This window comes from Rhinolophus hipposideros (genome assembly GCF_964194185.1).
Source record: "Rhinolophus hipposideros genome assembly, chromosome: 5".
NCBI lineage: Eukaryota > Metazoa > Chordata > Mammalia > Chiroptera > Rhinolophidae > Rhinolophus > Rhinolophus hipposideros.
The window spans coordinates 4,940,292-4,953,241 of NC_138051.1; the positions used below are offsets into that span (position 1 = coordinate 4,940,292).

The following is a 12,950-nucleotide window of genomic DNA, read 5'->3' on the forward strand; positions in this document are numbered from 1 at the left end:
CTCACATTGAGCTTAGCTGAAACTCTTACATCCTCCCCACCTTATACTTGTATTTTTTTTTTTTTTCAAACTCAAAGGTAAGACCTTACGTTGCTCCCTGGTGAATAGTCTCCCAGCTCTTTTTGGATCCAGAAACTGCTCCCCAAGCTGTTAGCTCTCTAACTTCATGTCATCTACACGTTTCACCAGAAAGGCATCTATCTTCCCTTAAGACATATTAAAAATGTTTTATATCTCTCAAATGTTGGCCTCCACCTGCCAAGCTCACGTAGGCGCCTTTGGGTTGGATTATTGAGCCTGTTTTAAGGGAAGTCCTGTTTTTTTTTTTTTTTTACCACTTCTATTTGTGTCTTCTTCCACATTAGAAAACTGATATTTAAACTCTGAAATGGCCATAGTTAAAAAAAAAAAGGTACTAGTAATATTAGTAATAACTGATTTCTCTCTCTGCCACACAACTTGATGAATATAAATTACGTTTCTATTTCCCATGTTTCATCCCTCTGTAAGGCCATGTGTTTTAAAGGGAAAAAAGAGTGTTGAATGCTAAATACTTTGAGCATAAGTAAATGATACATATTCAAGGAAATGAAAAAGGAAAACTCAAAGAACCCTGGACCAGACAAGTAAGGCAAAGGGACAGACGGGTACAGCCCCGAGAGCTCCTGTCGCACTGCAGGTCCCTGGGGTGCAGCCCCCACTAGCTTGCCAGCAGAGGAATCAAGCAGGACTTTCAGGAACCGAACTGAGTGGCAGGGCTTACAAAGTTTTTGTGCAGCGTCGTATTTTTTACGCTGTTCCTTTTCCATGGGGAAAAACGCAAGTCAGCGTGGGAATGGGAAGACCTGACTGCAGTAAAGTGGTCTTTGCTGAAGCTGTAAGGGGCACAGTTTCCTTTTCCAATAACTGAAAGTGAAAAAGCAATCTGTTTCTGTTTGGAGCTTTGTTGATGTTTGGGAGAAAAACACGTAACAGCTTAAATTCACCTAATGTTAAAATTCAGGCACAGGAGAAAAACAACAGTATCAAATGTAAATTTCAATTTTTTGCGTTATGGACATTAACAGGACACGAGAAAAATGAGGAGGAGATGGCAGGTAATAGAAAGGAGAGGGTGAAATAATGGGGTGCAACAAAGGGAGACCTGGAGGGAGGGAGTCATCAAAACAAGAGCTTTCTTAGATTCCCTCGGCAGGAAAGTTATCACTGGAAATCCCAATGGACTGTATCGTACGTGTTGTGCTAAGGACGAAGACTTTAGATGCTGACAAAAGCAGCTAGGAAATTAGTAAAAATTGCATCTCTACAACACGTAACTTGATAAAACCCGCTGTAGTAATTTATAACCTTTCCATAGATGAATGAATTCCAAGAATAGCTAAGCTATTTTTTGGAAGAGAAAAAAGCCCCCTAGTTTAGGTGCTTCCCCCGCCCCCATACGCTTGGTGGGCAGGGAACCTGAGCCTCTTTCTGAGTGCTTCTCTGCATGAGTTCCCTAAAATCAGGAGAGATGGGCTGCTTCTGGGAAGTGGTGGCTGGGGCTCTCCAGAAGAGAAGGACAGCCACAGAAAAGCCAAATCGAATTTTTGAAAATTCAAGGGTAGTGGGAACCTAACGAAGTGTGTCAGACCAGGCAGGTGATACTGCTTCCCAAAGCTGCAAATGATCATTAAATTAGCAGATTTTTGGTTTAAAGGGCTCATGGGAGAAACTCAATTGCTAAGAACTAGGCTTTAAAAGAGAAATAGGCCCAGGACAATAGTAATAATAAGCTTACAATTTGTTTACCTGCTAGTTTTCTTAATGCGTGAAAGAAAAAATAATACACACACATATATATATATATATTTGTTTTTTTTCTTCTTCTTCTTCTCCTTATTGCACGCCCTTCCAGCCTCTGGAACTACAGAGTTAGATGTAGCGAATCAGGGCGGTGCTTGCTCCTGCCATCACTGGCATTCAGAGACCCTTCTGGACTGGCTGCATTAATGTCGATCTCAGTGTTCACTTCTAGGGGTGGGGGGTGGGGAGTGGGGGGGACGGACATGGGTTGTAAGTCATGAGGGGAAAGGGAAGGACTTGACGTCATAGAGAGAAATCTGTAAATCAAACCAGAAAGACCAAAGGGAGACTCTTTCTAACATAAACATAAGGTGTTTTTTTTTTTTTTTACTGGGATGGGTTGGTGAAATCTTTCCACTGGGCGATGTGTGGAGAACAGCCTGGGGTGGGGATGGGGGGTGAGAGCTAGCTGAGGAAGGGATGGGAACACAAAACTCTGGAACTCTGCGGCACTGAAGGCTCTGTGGTCCAAAGGGACCCTGACTTGCCATTCCCGGGGAGGATGGAAGCAGAATTTCAGCCAATCACCTTGCTGCCCAATGGCTTTCTGGTCTCATGGGACATGAGGTTTCCTTTAAGGATGAGGTTTAACAAATCCTGCAGAATCCCCCGACGAGGATTTGTGACTGTTGGGGGAAGGGATAAGTAGAAACAGATTCCTGAAACTGATACAGTGGATGGTCTTGACCTTTGGCAGGAGGGAAGAATTCAAAGACCTGGGCTTAGTTTGCTGATTGGGAAATCTCTCAGCCTCCTGGTCTGAAAGGAAGCGCAGCCTGCAGACCTAAGACGTCAGCACAGGCCTTGGGTGAGGGTTCTGTGGTCAGATGATTAGGGTAAGGACTCCGCTCTGCCACTGGACAGGTGAAAATACCTAGCAGGTTAATTATCAAAGTTGAATCTCAGTTTCCTTGTCAGTAAAATGGGGATAATGATTCATTCCCTGCCTCCCCTTCTGGGGCACTGTGAGCTGCTAATGAGTGAATACATGTGAATATACCTGTGAAACAATAAAGCACTATATGGACAGGAGATATTTGTGTCCTAGGCAGGAACACAGCCCAATGTCTTTGAGAATGAAGCTAGGCACAGCCGGGCTGAGGTAACGGAGGGCTCCACGGGGCCCTGGGGTGGGGGGCTGCCCCCTCTGACTCTCCAGGGGCACTGATTGGAAAGGCCAGGGGCTCCGGGGCTGAGGCAGCGCCCCGTCAGGGCCCAGTCGCTGACGCAGAAAGTGCCAGCCCGAGTTGGCCGAGCGCCACCTGCACTCCCCTCTGCTTGGTTTTCAGAGGGCACCGTGACAGGTGCCAGGTTTCCCAAGGAGAGAGCATCAGTTTATGGCGACGCTCAGAGGACAGCTGTGGCTCTGCTCGTTGGCACCACGTGTACACGTGACCGAAGGCGAGGGTGGTGACCCAGCCGCGGGCAGCGCCCTGGGCCAGGGAGCCCCCTGCTCGCAGGCTCCCCGCCCTGCCCGAGGCACGTGGTGCAGGGGTGTTATCTGCTCCCCAGGAAGCCGGGGTGTCTGTTGGCCACACGAGTGCAGGAGGCACAGCAGGCAGTCTTGTAGTAGTTGTACACGCACAGTCGCGCTTGAACCACCACGTTGCAGTTGTAGTACCTGTCCTTGCAGTTTTCATCTGCAGCGGAAGAGAACAAAAGCCTGAGCACGAGGGGCAGGGCCGCGGCTACTGCGGGGAGAACGCGCGGGGCTGGGCTCCTCCTGGGCCACCTGCGGTGCTACCCGCAGGGGGCGGCCTGGGGGCTGGCCTGGTCTCACTACTTGTACTTTAAGGATGATGAAACCAAATCTCTGAATGCATTGCTATTTTAATCAATTCACACCAAAGTTGATCTCTCGGTGGGTGGCTTGGATTGCCATCCCCGTGCCATAAACATATCCCCCCAACAGGGCTTTGAGTCCTGAACTCCATGACCTTGCACAAGGTCACAGAGAGACCTAAATGGGCGTGGCATTTTCACCCCAGAGAACTTGTTAACAGAGAGGAATCTTGACTCCAAGATAGGAATTCCTACTCACCGACTTCAGGAACACAGTCCTGAGGGTTACATGATTCTTTCTCTTCTGGTTTCAGCTGAGGGTCACAGAGGTTACTTAGGGTCATGTCATCTGACAGGCAGCGCACTTCCCGGACCCGGAAGCCGCCCTGGCAGCTCTTGGAGCACTGGGGACAAAGGGACAACGGTAGGTTTCTTGGCAGCTTATTAGCTCAGCATACTGGAGAGGGCCAATATCACAAAATTTCAAACCTCTCCAGGAGGAGACAGAACAATCAAATTCCTATGCAACTATCAACCAGTTTCAACACCCGTCATCTCATGGCCAGTTACGTCCCATCTATACTCCACCCACATCCACTCTGGGAATTATTTTGAAGCAAATCTAGACATCATATCATTTCTTCCATAATATTTCAGTTTTTCGTTCTAAAACATAAGGTCTCTATAAAATTACCACAATATCTAGGAATTAACAATACATAGTTCTAACTATTTCAAAATATATCGTCAATGTTCTTATTTCCACTTGTGAATCTCATAGATTTTTTAAATATCAGTTTTAAAAATGAGGATTCACAACAGGTCTGCACTTTGCCGTTGGCTGATATGCTTTTCGTGACTCTTTTAATCCATAGGTCCCCCTCTCCTGTTCTCTCCCCTTGAACTTGAGGTGTGGGAGGACCTGACTCATTTGTCCTGCAGGTTCCCACAGTCAGGACGTTGCTGCCGGCATTGCCGTGGCACATATCAACTGCACCCCAGTTTAACAAGCTCCTCTGTCTTCTGTAATCCCTATAAGAGGACTTCAACAGGTACGGTTTGACTTTTTGTGGTGAGACTGCTTCATAGGATGTGTCTCTTTTGGGGACACCAGCAGAGCAAAGCCCAGAACCTTTGGTTCCTGCGGGGTTGGAAAATGGTGATAATATTCTTTCATCTCTTCTTCTTTTATTAGCTGGGAATCTCTTCTAAAGCATCCCCTCCCCCATGTATTTACTCTTTGGTTACCTACTGGTACAGCTTGCTCATTAGGAAAGTCAGAGGGAATGCTTGATTATTTTATTTATCAGTATTTAGAATAATGACTTGGTTCCCCTAACATCCTCCAATGGTGACCTATTGGTTTTTTATTGTTATTATAAACTTGTAATTGATGGATTTAACATGTATGATGTGTTTCATTGAGTCTATAGTAGTTAATATTTTAGTATTAACTGATGCCCTATTAATCGGCAGCAGAAGCCTCTTCTTGGGTCCTCAGGTCATAAACCCAGTTGTCTTTGACAACTTCCTCTTGCCTTGTACAAAAAGATATTCCAATCTGCTTTACACATATATGTCCTCAGATCTGTAATCAGCTATTTTTCTCGGAGTTCTTGCTTCCTTTCAGAGGAGAGTGGTGTTTTGAAACCACATCTGGCTGATAGTTATGCTCTTTGTTACTTGGTTGGTCATTGTGTCTAGGCTCTTTCAGTAGATAAAACTAGGAGAGTAAAATAAGTTCTTTATGAGTAAAATAAGTTACTTTATGAGTTCATAGAGTTCATACGGATACTTCTAATTCAAACGCAGGATAACAGGATTTTCACTTAAACCTCTGTTTTTATCTGTATCTTTTTTCTCCTAAGTTGAGAAGCCTATTATTTGATACTGGGAATAAGAGGGTTACACTATCATATTATCATGCCTGCTATTGTATATAATTATTATCATAGTATCAAAAAGTATGTTGTTTACTTTATCACACAGTACACACCCAACCATCTCAGAATACAGTACAGTACTGTCACTAAAAATGTGATTATTGCAAACAATGTAAACATTTTTCTGCAGTTCTTTTGTTCTTAGGGATGGACAGTCAAATTCCTGTGTTTTAAAGCCACAGGCAATAGTGCTTATGCCACCAGCATGATGCACATTTAGGTTAATTTGTTTCATTTTCCATTTTTAGGGATTGTTTTTTAAAAAACATTAGTTTCACTTTATAATTATATAACATGTTTACTTAGTTCTAACCTCAAATTTATAAAACAAGGCATATTCAGACATCTAGCTTTCATCACTGTGTACCTTCCGTCACTGCTCTGCTATCATCATTTCCATAAAAGTTTCATCACACACAATAAATCCCCTTGTGTGTCCCTTTGCAGTGAGGGTCACCCCACCCCCGTCTCTGTCCCTAGAGTTTTGCCTTTTACAGAATATTACGTACATGGAGTCATACAATACATAGCTTTTGGGGTCTTTCTTTCATTTAGCAAAATGTACATGACGTTCATCCATGTTGTCTAGGTACCAACAGCTCATTCCTGTTTGTTGCTGAGTAGTATTGTGTGGTTTGGAGGTTCCACACCAACTTTGAGGGACATCTGGGTTGTATCCAGCCAGGTGTTTTTGGAGTTTGTCTCCTTTGATATGGCCTGGTGAACCTGGCCCTTTCTGGACTCTCCAAACCAAAAGGTAAAAGAAAATAGTAATCTGTTATTGTGTTCTCAAGGGTCTTGGCCAACATCAGAATAATTTAGTTCCATTTCTCAGAAGTTGACAAAACCCCCCTGACACTGAACTGCTCCTTCGTCCCCATTTGCCCTGAGTTGTGGCTCACCACATGCCCAATGGCCGTTATCACTAGAGCAGACTCGTACTGTTTGGAAACAGAATTCTTAGCTTTTATCCATATATCTTATAAAGATCTTGAGAAAGGCTTTGGCCCCTAGTCTGGGCTCACCTACAACCACTGCTTGAAGACCTTTAGTGACACAAAGCAGAATGAATCTTGCCTCTGTGGGTCCAACACATGTTAAATGGTCATTAGGAATGAATCTCTGAGGACGCTTTCTGTTTTAGGAAGTTCCTTGAAAATAAACTCTTCTACTTGAAAAAAAAAACCCCACAAAAAACCCAAAAAACATTTTATCACTATTTCCATCCTTTTCCTTTTCGTTTCTTAATTAACTCTTCCATTCTGTCTCCTACTCTCTGTCTCTCTTCATTTACATAATACTCTCCATCCTTACAGAAAGGATTTGAGATGACTTAAAAACTGCTTGGAGGGCTACAAGATAAAAAACAAAAACAAAAACAAAAACGTGAGGGTAAAAAGAAGATAAAAATAAGAACAATCTATTTTGTAAGATCTGATAAATTCTCTCTTAGAGATGCGCCACAATTTTGGCTGAGTGTCCTAGCAGCCAATTCAAAGAAAGAAATAGGAGCAGTCCCATAGTGGTCCATATAGTCTATATGATTTAAAGAAAGTGTACATACACACACACACACACACACACACATACACACTGAGGGCTGACTGGCGTGGGTTTCACACTGGTACTGAGACCCACGGAAATTCTTTGAGTTTTCAGTGGGTTTTAGAATTTCAGTGGGTTTTATAACAAGATCACTCCGTGATGTAGTTTCTCAGCAGCATCCTTGAATCCCTTCAGCCATCAATCCTCTCGACAGTACTTCTCAAAATGTGGTCCAAGGATACCTGCATCCAACTCACCTAAAGAGCTCGTTCAAAATGCAAACTGCTTGGCCAGGTGGACTTGGAACTGGTCTTTTCAGACGAGATCTCAGCTGATTCTCATGTACTCTGAAACCTGAGTGTCACTGCTGTACGGCCTCCAAGGTTTAGAGATCAAGACTGTCTCAGCCTCAGGCTCCACTCACCAGGTATGCTGACCCAGGGGTGCCCTGACAGTGACCAGCTGGAGTAGATTACCGCAGGGAATCTACCTGAAGGCTGAGCCCTGTGCCTGGCACCAAGCATTGCCCAGGCATGTCTATGGGAGACAAACAATGTATGAATACCGTCTCTCTCAAGAGCACCCCAACTCACCATGCTCCATTCTGTGTTAAACCATTTGGCCCCACAAGGCTTCAGGTGGCAGGACTGCTGGCTGGGGGGTCTCTCCAGGAAGGAACAGTCGTAAGGGTCCAGCACTTCGAATGTGTCCGCATTCTTCCTAACACAAATCACCTCCCTCTGTTGGGTTCCGCTCCCACACTCGATGGAACACTGGAGAAAGAAGCAGAGAAAGATGGTGTCATACGATGGAAAGGTGATGAGAGCTGCTGTCCATCAAGGGACGTTTGCGAGTGCTTTCTATTATCAATTCAGTGAGGAAGAGCCCAAGGGCACTAGGAAATGTTTCTAGAGAAGTTGCCCACAAATTCTGATTTTCCTAACAGTTCTGCATCTGGAATGGAGAGTGGGTGCCCTGAGTTACCACAGTTTCCGGCTGCTGGCTGCTGAGACCCTGATGCCCTCTGTGCTGAGGGTGGAATAGTGCCCCCTTGAGACGCCCCGACAGGACACACCAGCCGGTCAAGTTGCTGGTTTCTGTCCAGTAGACTCTGCCACCTCTCACTGTAAAACAGTGAACTAACATTCTGGTTCATCTGGTGGTTCCTTAGTGGGTAGACACTGGTAATGAATTAATCTCCCAGAACCTGTACAACTGCACATGAGGGCTACGTTAAAATTCTTTGGGATGTACAAAGCTGAGAAGAACATTCCAGGCTTGGGACAATGTCCCTTATGGTTAAGTCTCCCCTCCTAACAGGGCGGCCAGCAGGAAGCCTTTCACCACAAAGCCCAATCCCCTCACTTCCTAACTTGGTGCCGAAGTTTGTTGAGGTGTGTTGTCCCCAGCGGCCAGTCAGAAAACTACACATGTTGGTGCATTTTGTTAGTTTATGGAGATACGATGCGTGTAACTGCTCGTAAATCTATTACTTTGTAAAATGTTGTTTGTTCAAGTTTGGTTTACTTACTACTTCTTGGTTAAAAAATTTACAAGCTGTGATCTATCTACTTTTAGAGACATTAAAGAATCCACTACCTTTATGGAAAGGCTGTAACAATGCTTATAGCTGGAATTCTTAATATCAGCCTTGCTTCTGTAGGTGGACACGTGGTCAAATAAAACCAGGGAAAAAACCCACATCTCTACAAAAAACAAAAAAACCCCAAAACAGACCCCAAGCCGACAGACTATGAATTAGCCTCACAGGGCATAATAACCATCACCATCAGTAATTCCCACTTTGTGCCTCCTTTTCTACCATCTTCTAGACATCCAGAATAGCTTCTTAGTTTTTTTCCTATTTTCTTCCATGTTGATTAGTTAATTTATTTGTTTGAGCTGCAGGTTGAGTCCCACCCCAGCCTCCCAGGCAGACTGTATTCTACCTGTGTGGCTTGTACAGTGTGTATTATGCCATCTCTGACATGGGTTTTCCCTGGAGGTGATCTTTCTCGTTGGTCTAACATCGGTATAACAATGCACGTCATAATGTGTGAGTTGATTATTGATTGGGTGTACACCCACATTTTGTCCTTTTTCTTTAAGTGCTGCCAACAAGGAAAGAATCGGAGGCAGCAGGGCAGCAATAGGCTGCCAGGCAAAGGAGGGGAGAGCGTGTGTGTGACAGGTCCGGGGGTCGGCAGGAGTAGAACATGGGACTGAAGTCAGGAGAACGGAAACTAGTCTGACGTCGTCAGTAAATAGTTCTGTGTCTCTGGCCAAGTCATAGCACTTTCCCAGGTCTCTACGGTCTCACCTGCGAAGTGGGTGTGGAAACCTGATTTGAAAGGCCCTTGACTGCTCTGAGGAGCTATGTCTGTACCAAGCGGTTGGCAGGACAGCAGACCGTAAACCTTAACCAAAATCTGAAGTCATTTTATGCTGTTTGGAAAGTCCTTGAAGACATTAGGAATTAAGGAAGAATGAGCACCTCTTGCAGCCTTCTCCTACCCGAAATGCCCAGAAACGGCAGAATGTGTGTGTCTGGGAACTAGTGAATGGATGTGTATGGGGGTGTATGTGTGTGTGCATGAGACAGTGTTTGAAACAGGAAAGGGTACTCATCCTTGGTCAACCAGAAATGATGGGGAATCTCTGAATGGTGAAAGACAGATGGGACTAAACTGAAGGAGGAAGTCACAGTCCAATGTGAACGTAGAGGAGGACCGCTAGGAGGACCGCTAGGAGGACCGCTAGGAGGACCGCTAGGAGGACCGCTAGGAGGACCGCTAGGAGGAAGCGGCGCCAGGGCTTCAGGTCAGGGCGGTGATGGACACGGGGACGTGAGTGGCAGGAGGGAGGCCTCGGGACAAGGAGGGAGTGGCCAGCTAAGGTACTGACCAGCAGCCTGACTGTGCTAAGGAAGAAGCAAAGGCATCTGCCCCCTGGGAGCGTTCACGTCCAAGGGCAAAGCGAAGACATTTTCACATATTCGAGGGCTCAGAAAACTTATGGCTTATGGATCTTATTAGAAAGACTTACTGGGTTACGGTGTCTAACAAAACAAAAAAGAAACAGGAAGAAGACACAGGATATAAGAGCAGAAGTTGGCAAAGACACCAGTAAATGCTATTGTTAATAACAAGTGTGGAGTTTCCTTTGGGGTGATGAAATGTTCTGGAATTAGAGGTGATGGCTGCACAACTTTGTGGACATACAAATAAAACACTGATTGTACAGTTTAAGAGGGTGGATTTTATGGTATGTGAATTATATTTCAATAAAAATAACCTTTGGAGGGGAGGGGGCTATATTAAAATCTAAATTAGTATTTTCTATAAAATTAATGAACATTAATATGGAGCTATATTCAGATGACTTCAACATCTTTTTGGAGGTATTATAGATTGAGAGACTGGAGGTAAATCAAACGAGACTTCAGCCTTCTGTTTTCTTTCAGGGGCTTCTTTTTCCTTCAGTTTATGCTTCTAACTGATAACCTAATCTGTTAGAAACATAACATTTTAAAACTCTGTGCTAAATCTTTGTCTCTTCTGTTATCACTAGACGAACAAAAATAGGATTTATAACTTCCAAAATGTTAGAGAAAAAACAAGGAATTCAGGAAGCCTAACCAGTACAAATATGTAGAAAGGAAAGAGGACAAAAAAGCCCAAGAAAGCATGGCAATAGAAAACTAAACAGAAAACACAAAATAAGATGGCAGGAGAAAGTCTAAACATAAACGATTACAATAAATGTAAATGGTTAAAATTTAACTCTTAAAAAATAGAGATTTGCAGATTGGGTAAAAATAAAGACAAAAATAGTCCTGCATACAAAAGACATATCTTAAAAATTACATAAGACACTAACAAAGCTATACCAGGTGAAAATCAATAATGATAAATAAGATAGAGTAATACAAATATTAGATAAAATGTAATTCATAGAGAAAAGAATAGAAGACAAAAGTGATATTTAATAGGACGAATGCTTCCACTGAGAGGTCATAACCATTCTACATGTCTCCACACTTAAAGCGTTCCTGCAGCTGTACGTTGGTGGATCACTGTTCCAAGGCCAGGTGAGAGTACAGGTGTCTGCTCAGATGCCAGGGAGAATAAATATGATCCAGACACATGGGCAGACAAGAGGGCTGTTCCCCATGACCAGAGGCTGTGAAAGACCCCTCAGAACTAAGACAAACTAAGGGTGAAATAAACCCAGAATTGACAGGGAAGAAAGGAAACATCTGGGCATGAATACTAGACTTGGTGGGATACCTTATAAATAAGAGTTGGGCTACTTTGCCTCCAGAGAGGAAAAGACTCCCTAAGTTCTCTAGGTCTCGTTCTCTTGGGCCGGCTCTCTCTGCAAGCCACAGTATGGCAGCTGCTGGCACCTGTACTCAGTTTCCCAGGGAATCTCTTCCCTGAAGTCCGTAAAAGTCCCAGGGGAGGACTCTGTCTGGCTTGGCTTAGGTCACATGTCCATCCCAGACTAGTCACCATGACCAGACTGGTGGGGTGTTCAAGATGCCAACTTTCATTCAACCCACATGGCAGGAAGGAACATTTATTTTTATATTCTGAAGTCAGTTAATGTTTAAGACTTGCCTTTCAATAAATAAGCATTCTCTATTTCACTTTCTTTGGGGATAATGTCAAATTCCCAGGGCAGGGAGGTGACAGTAGGCTCCGACATCGAGAACCAAAACTCAGTTCACATTCAATCATATTCTGACCCTTTTGGACAACAGGGAAATCAGTCCATGTTTCTAATTTTAGCAGAAATAAGGTCTGCCTTCAGCAGGATTCACTCCACTCGGCTCTCTGAGCTCAGGTCTAGAGTCAATAAGAAGCCCATAAGCAAAAACCCAGCATCCCGCTCCCTTCCCCTCTTCTGACATAGGGAGGCATGCGAGTTGAATTGCACCCTTATTTTCACTGTGTGTGAACACTGTCATGATCTGATATTACACTTTTACACTCTTCCCTTTGCCTCAGTTTCCTTGGATATCTGGCATCCCATATACAAGATCTGATAATTAAGATTGCAGACTTGTTGCAACGATGTTGCTAACCTTTTTTGATATCAGAAGGATTATTCATTATGAATTTGTACCAACTAGGCAAACAGTTAACCAAGTTTACTATTTGGAAGTGCTGTAAAGGCTGCATGAAAAAGTTAGATGACCTGAACTTTTCGCCAACAATTCATGGCTCTTGCATCATGACAATGCACCAGCTCACACGGCACTGTCTGTGAGGGAGTTTTTAGCCAGTAAACAAATAACTGTATTGGAACACCCTCCCTACTCACCTGATCTGGCCCCCAATGACTTCTTTCTTTACCCGAAGATAAAGGAAATAATAAAAGGAATACATTTTGATAATATTCAGGACATCAAAGGTAATACGACGACAGCTCTGATGGCCATTCCAGAAAAAGAGTTCCAAAATTGCTTTGAAGGGTGGACTAGGTGCTGGCGTCGGTGCATAGCTTCCCAAGGGGAGGACTTTGAAGGTGACCTCAGTGATATTCAGCAATGAGGTATGTAGCACTTTTTTTAAGGTGAGTTCTCGAACTTAATTGTCAGACCACTTCTGAATTATCTTTGGGATTTAGTTTTAGGTGCTTTATTACCAAAGAAGACATAGAAACAGCTGGCACGAAAAATAATAAACATGCAAAAAAAGGAACTTACACTTATTAAGTACACCCCATGTCCTAAGCAATGGGTAACCCCATATGTATAGCAACTCATGAAAACCCAAGGAAGTTGGTATTACTATCACATTTGGATGACCAAACAAGCTCAGAGAAGTTAAA

At 43.8% G+C, this 12,950-nt stretch overlaps 1 protein-coding gene across 2 annotated transcripts in view; it reads right to left on the reverse strand.

Annotated features, from left to right (window-relative positions):
• Positions 1-334: 334 nt before the first annotated feature.
• The window catches only part of THSD4 (thrombospondin type 1 domain containing 4), a 578,057-nt gene continuing 565,441 nt past the window's right edge, over positions 335-12,950 (reverse strand). For both annotated transcript variants that reach the window (XM_081050341.1, XM_081050340.1), the window contains 3 exons: positions 7,706-7,885; positions 3,884-4,028; positions 335-3,482 (listed from right to left, as the gene is read on the reverse strand). In XM_081050341.1, the coding sequence (XP_080906467.1) occupies positions 3,340-3,482; positions 3,884-4,028; positions 7,706-7,885 (468 nt within the window). In that variant the 3' untranslated portion in view covers positions 335-3,339. The remainder of the gene's footprint in view (positions 3,483-3,883; positions 4,029-7,705; positions 7,886-12,950) is intronic.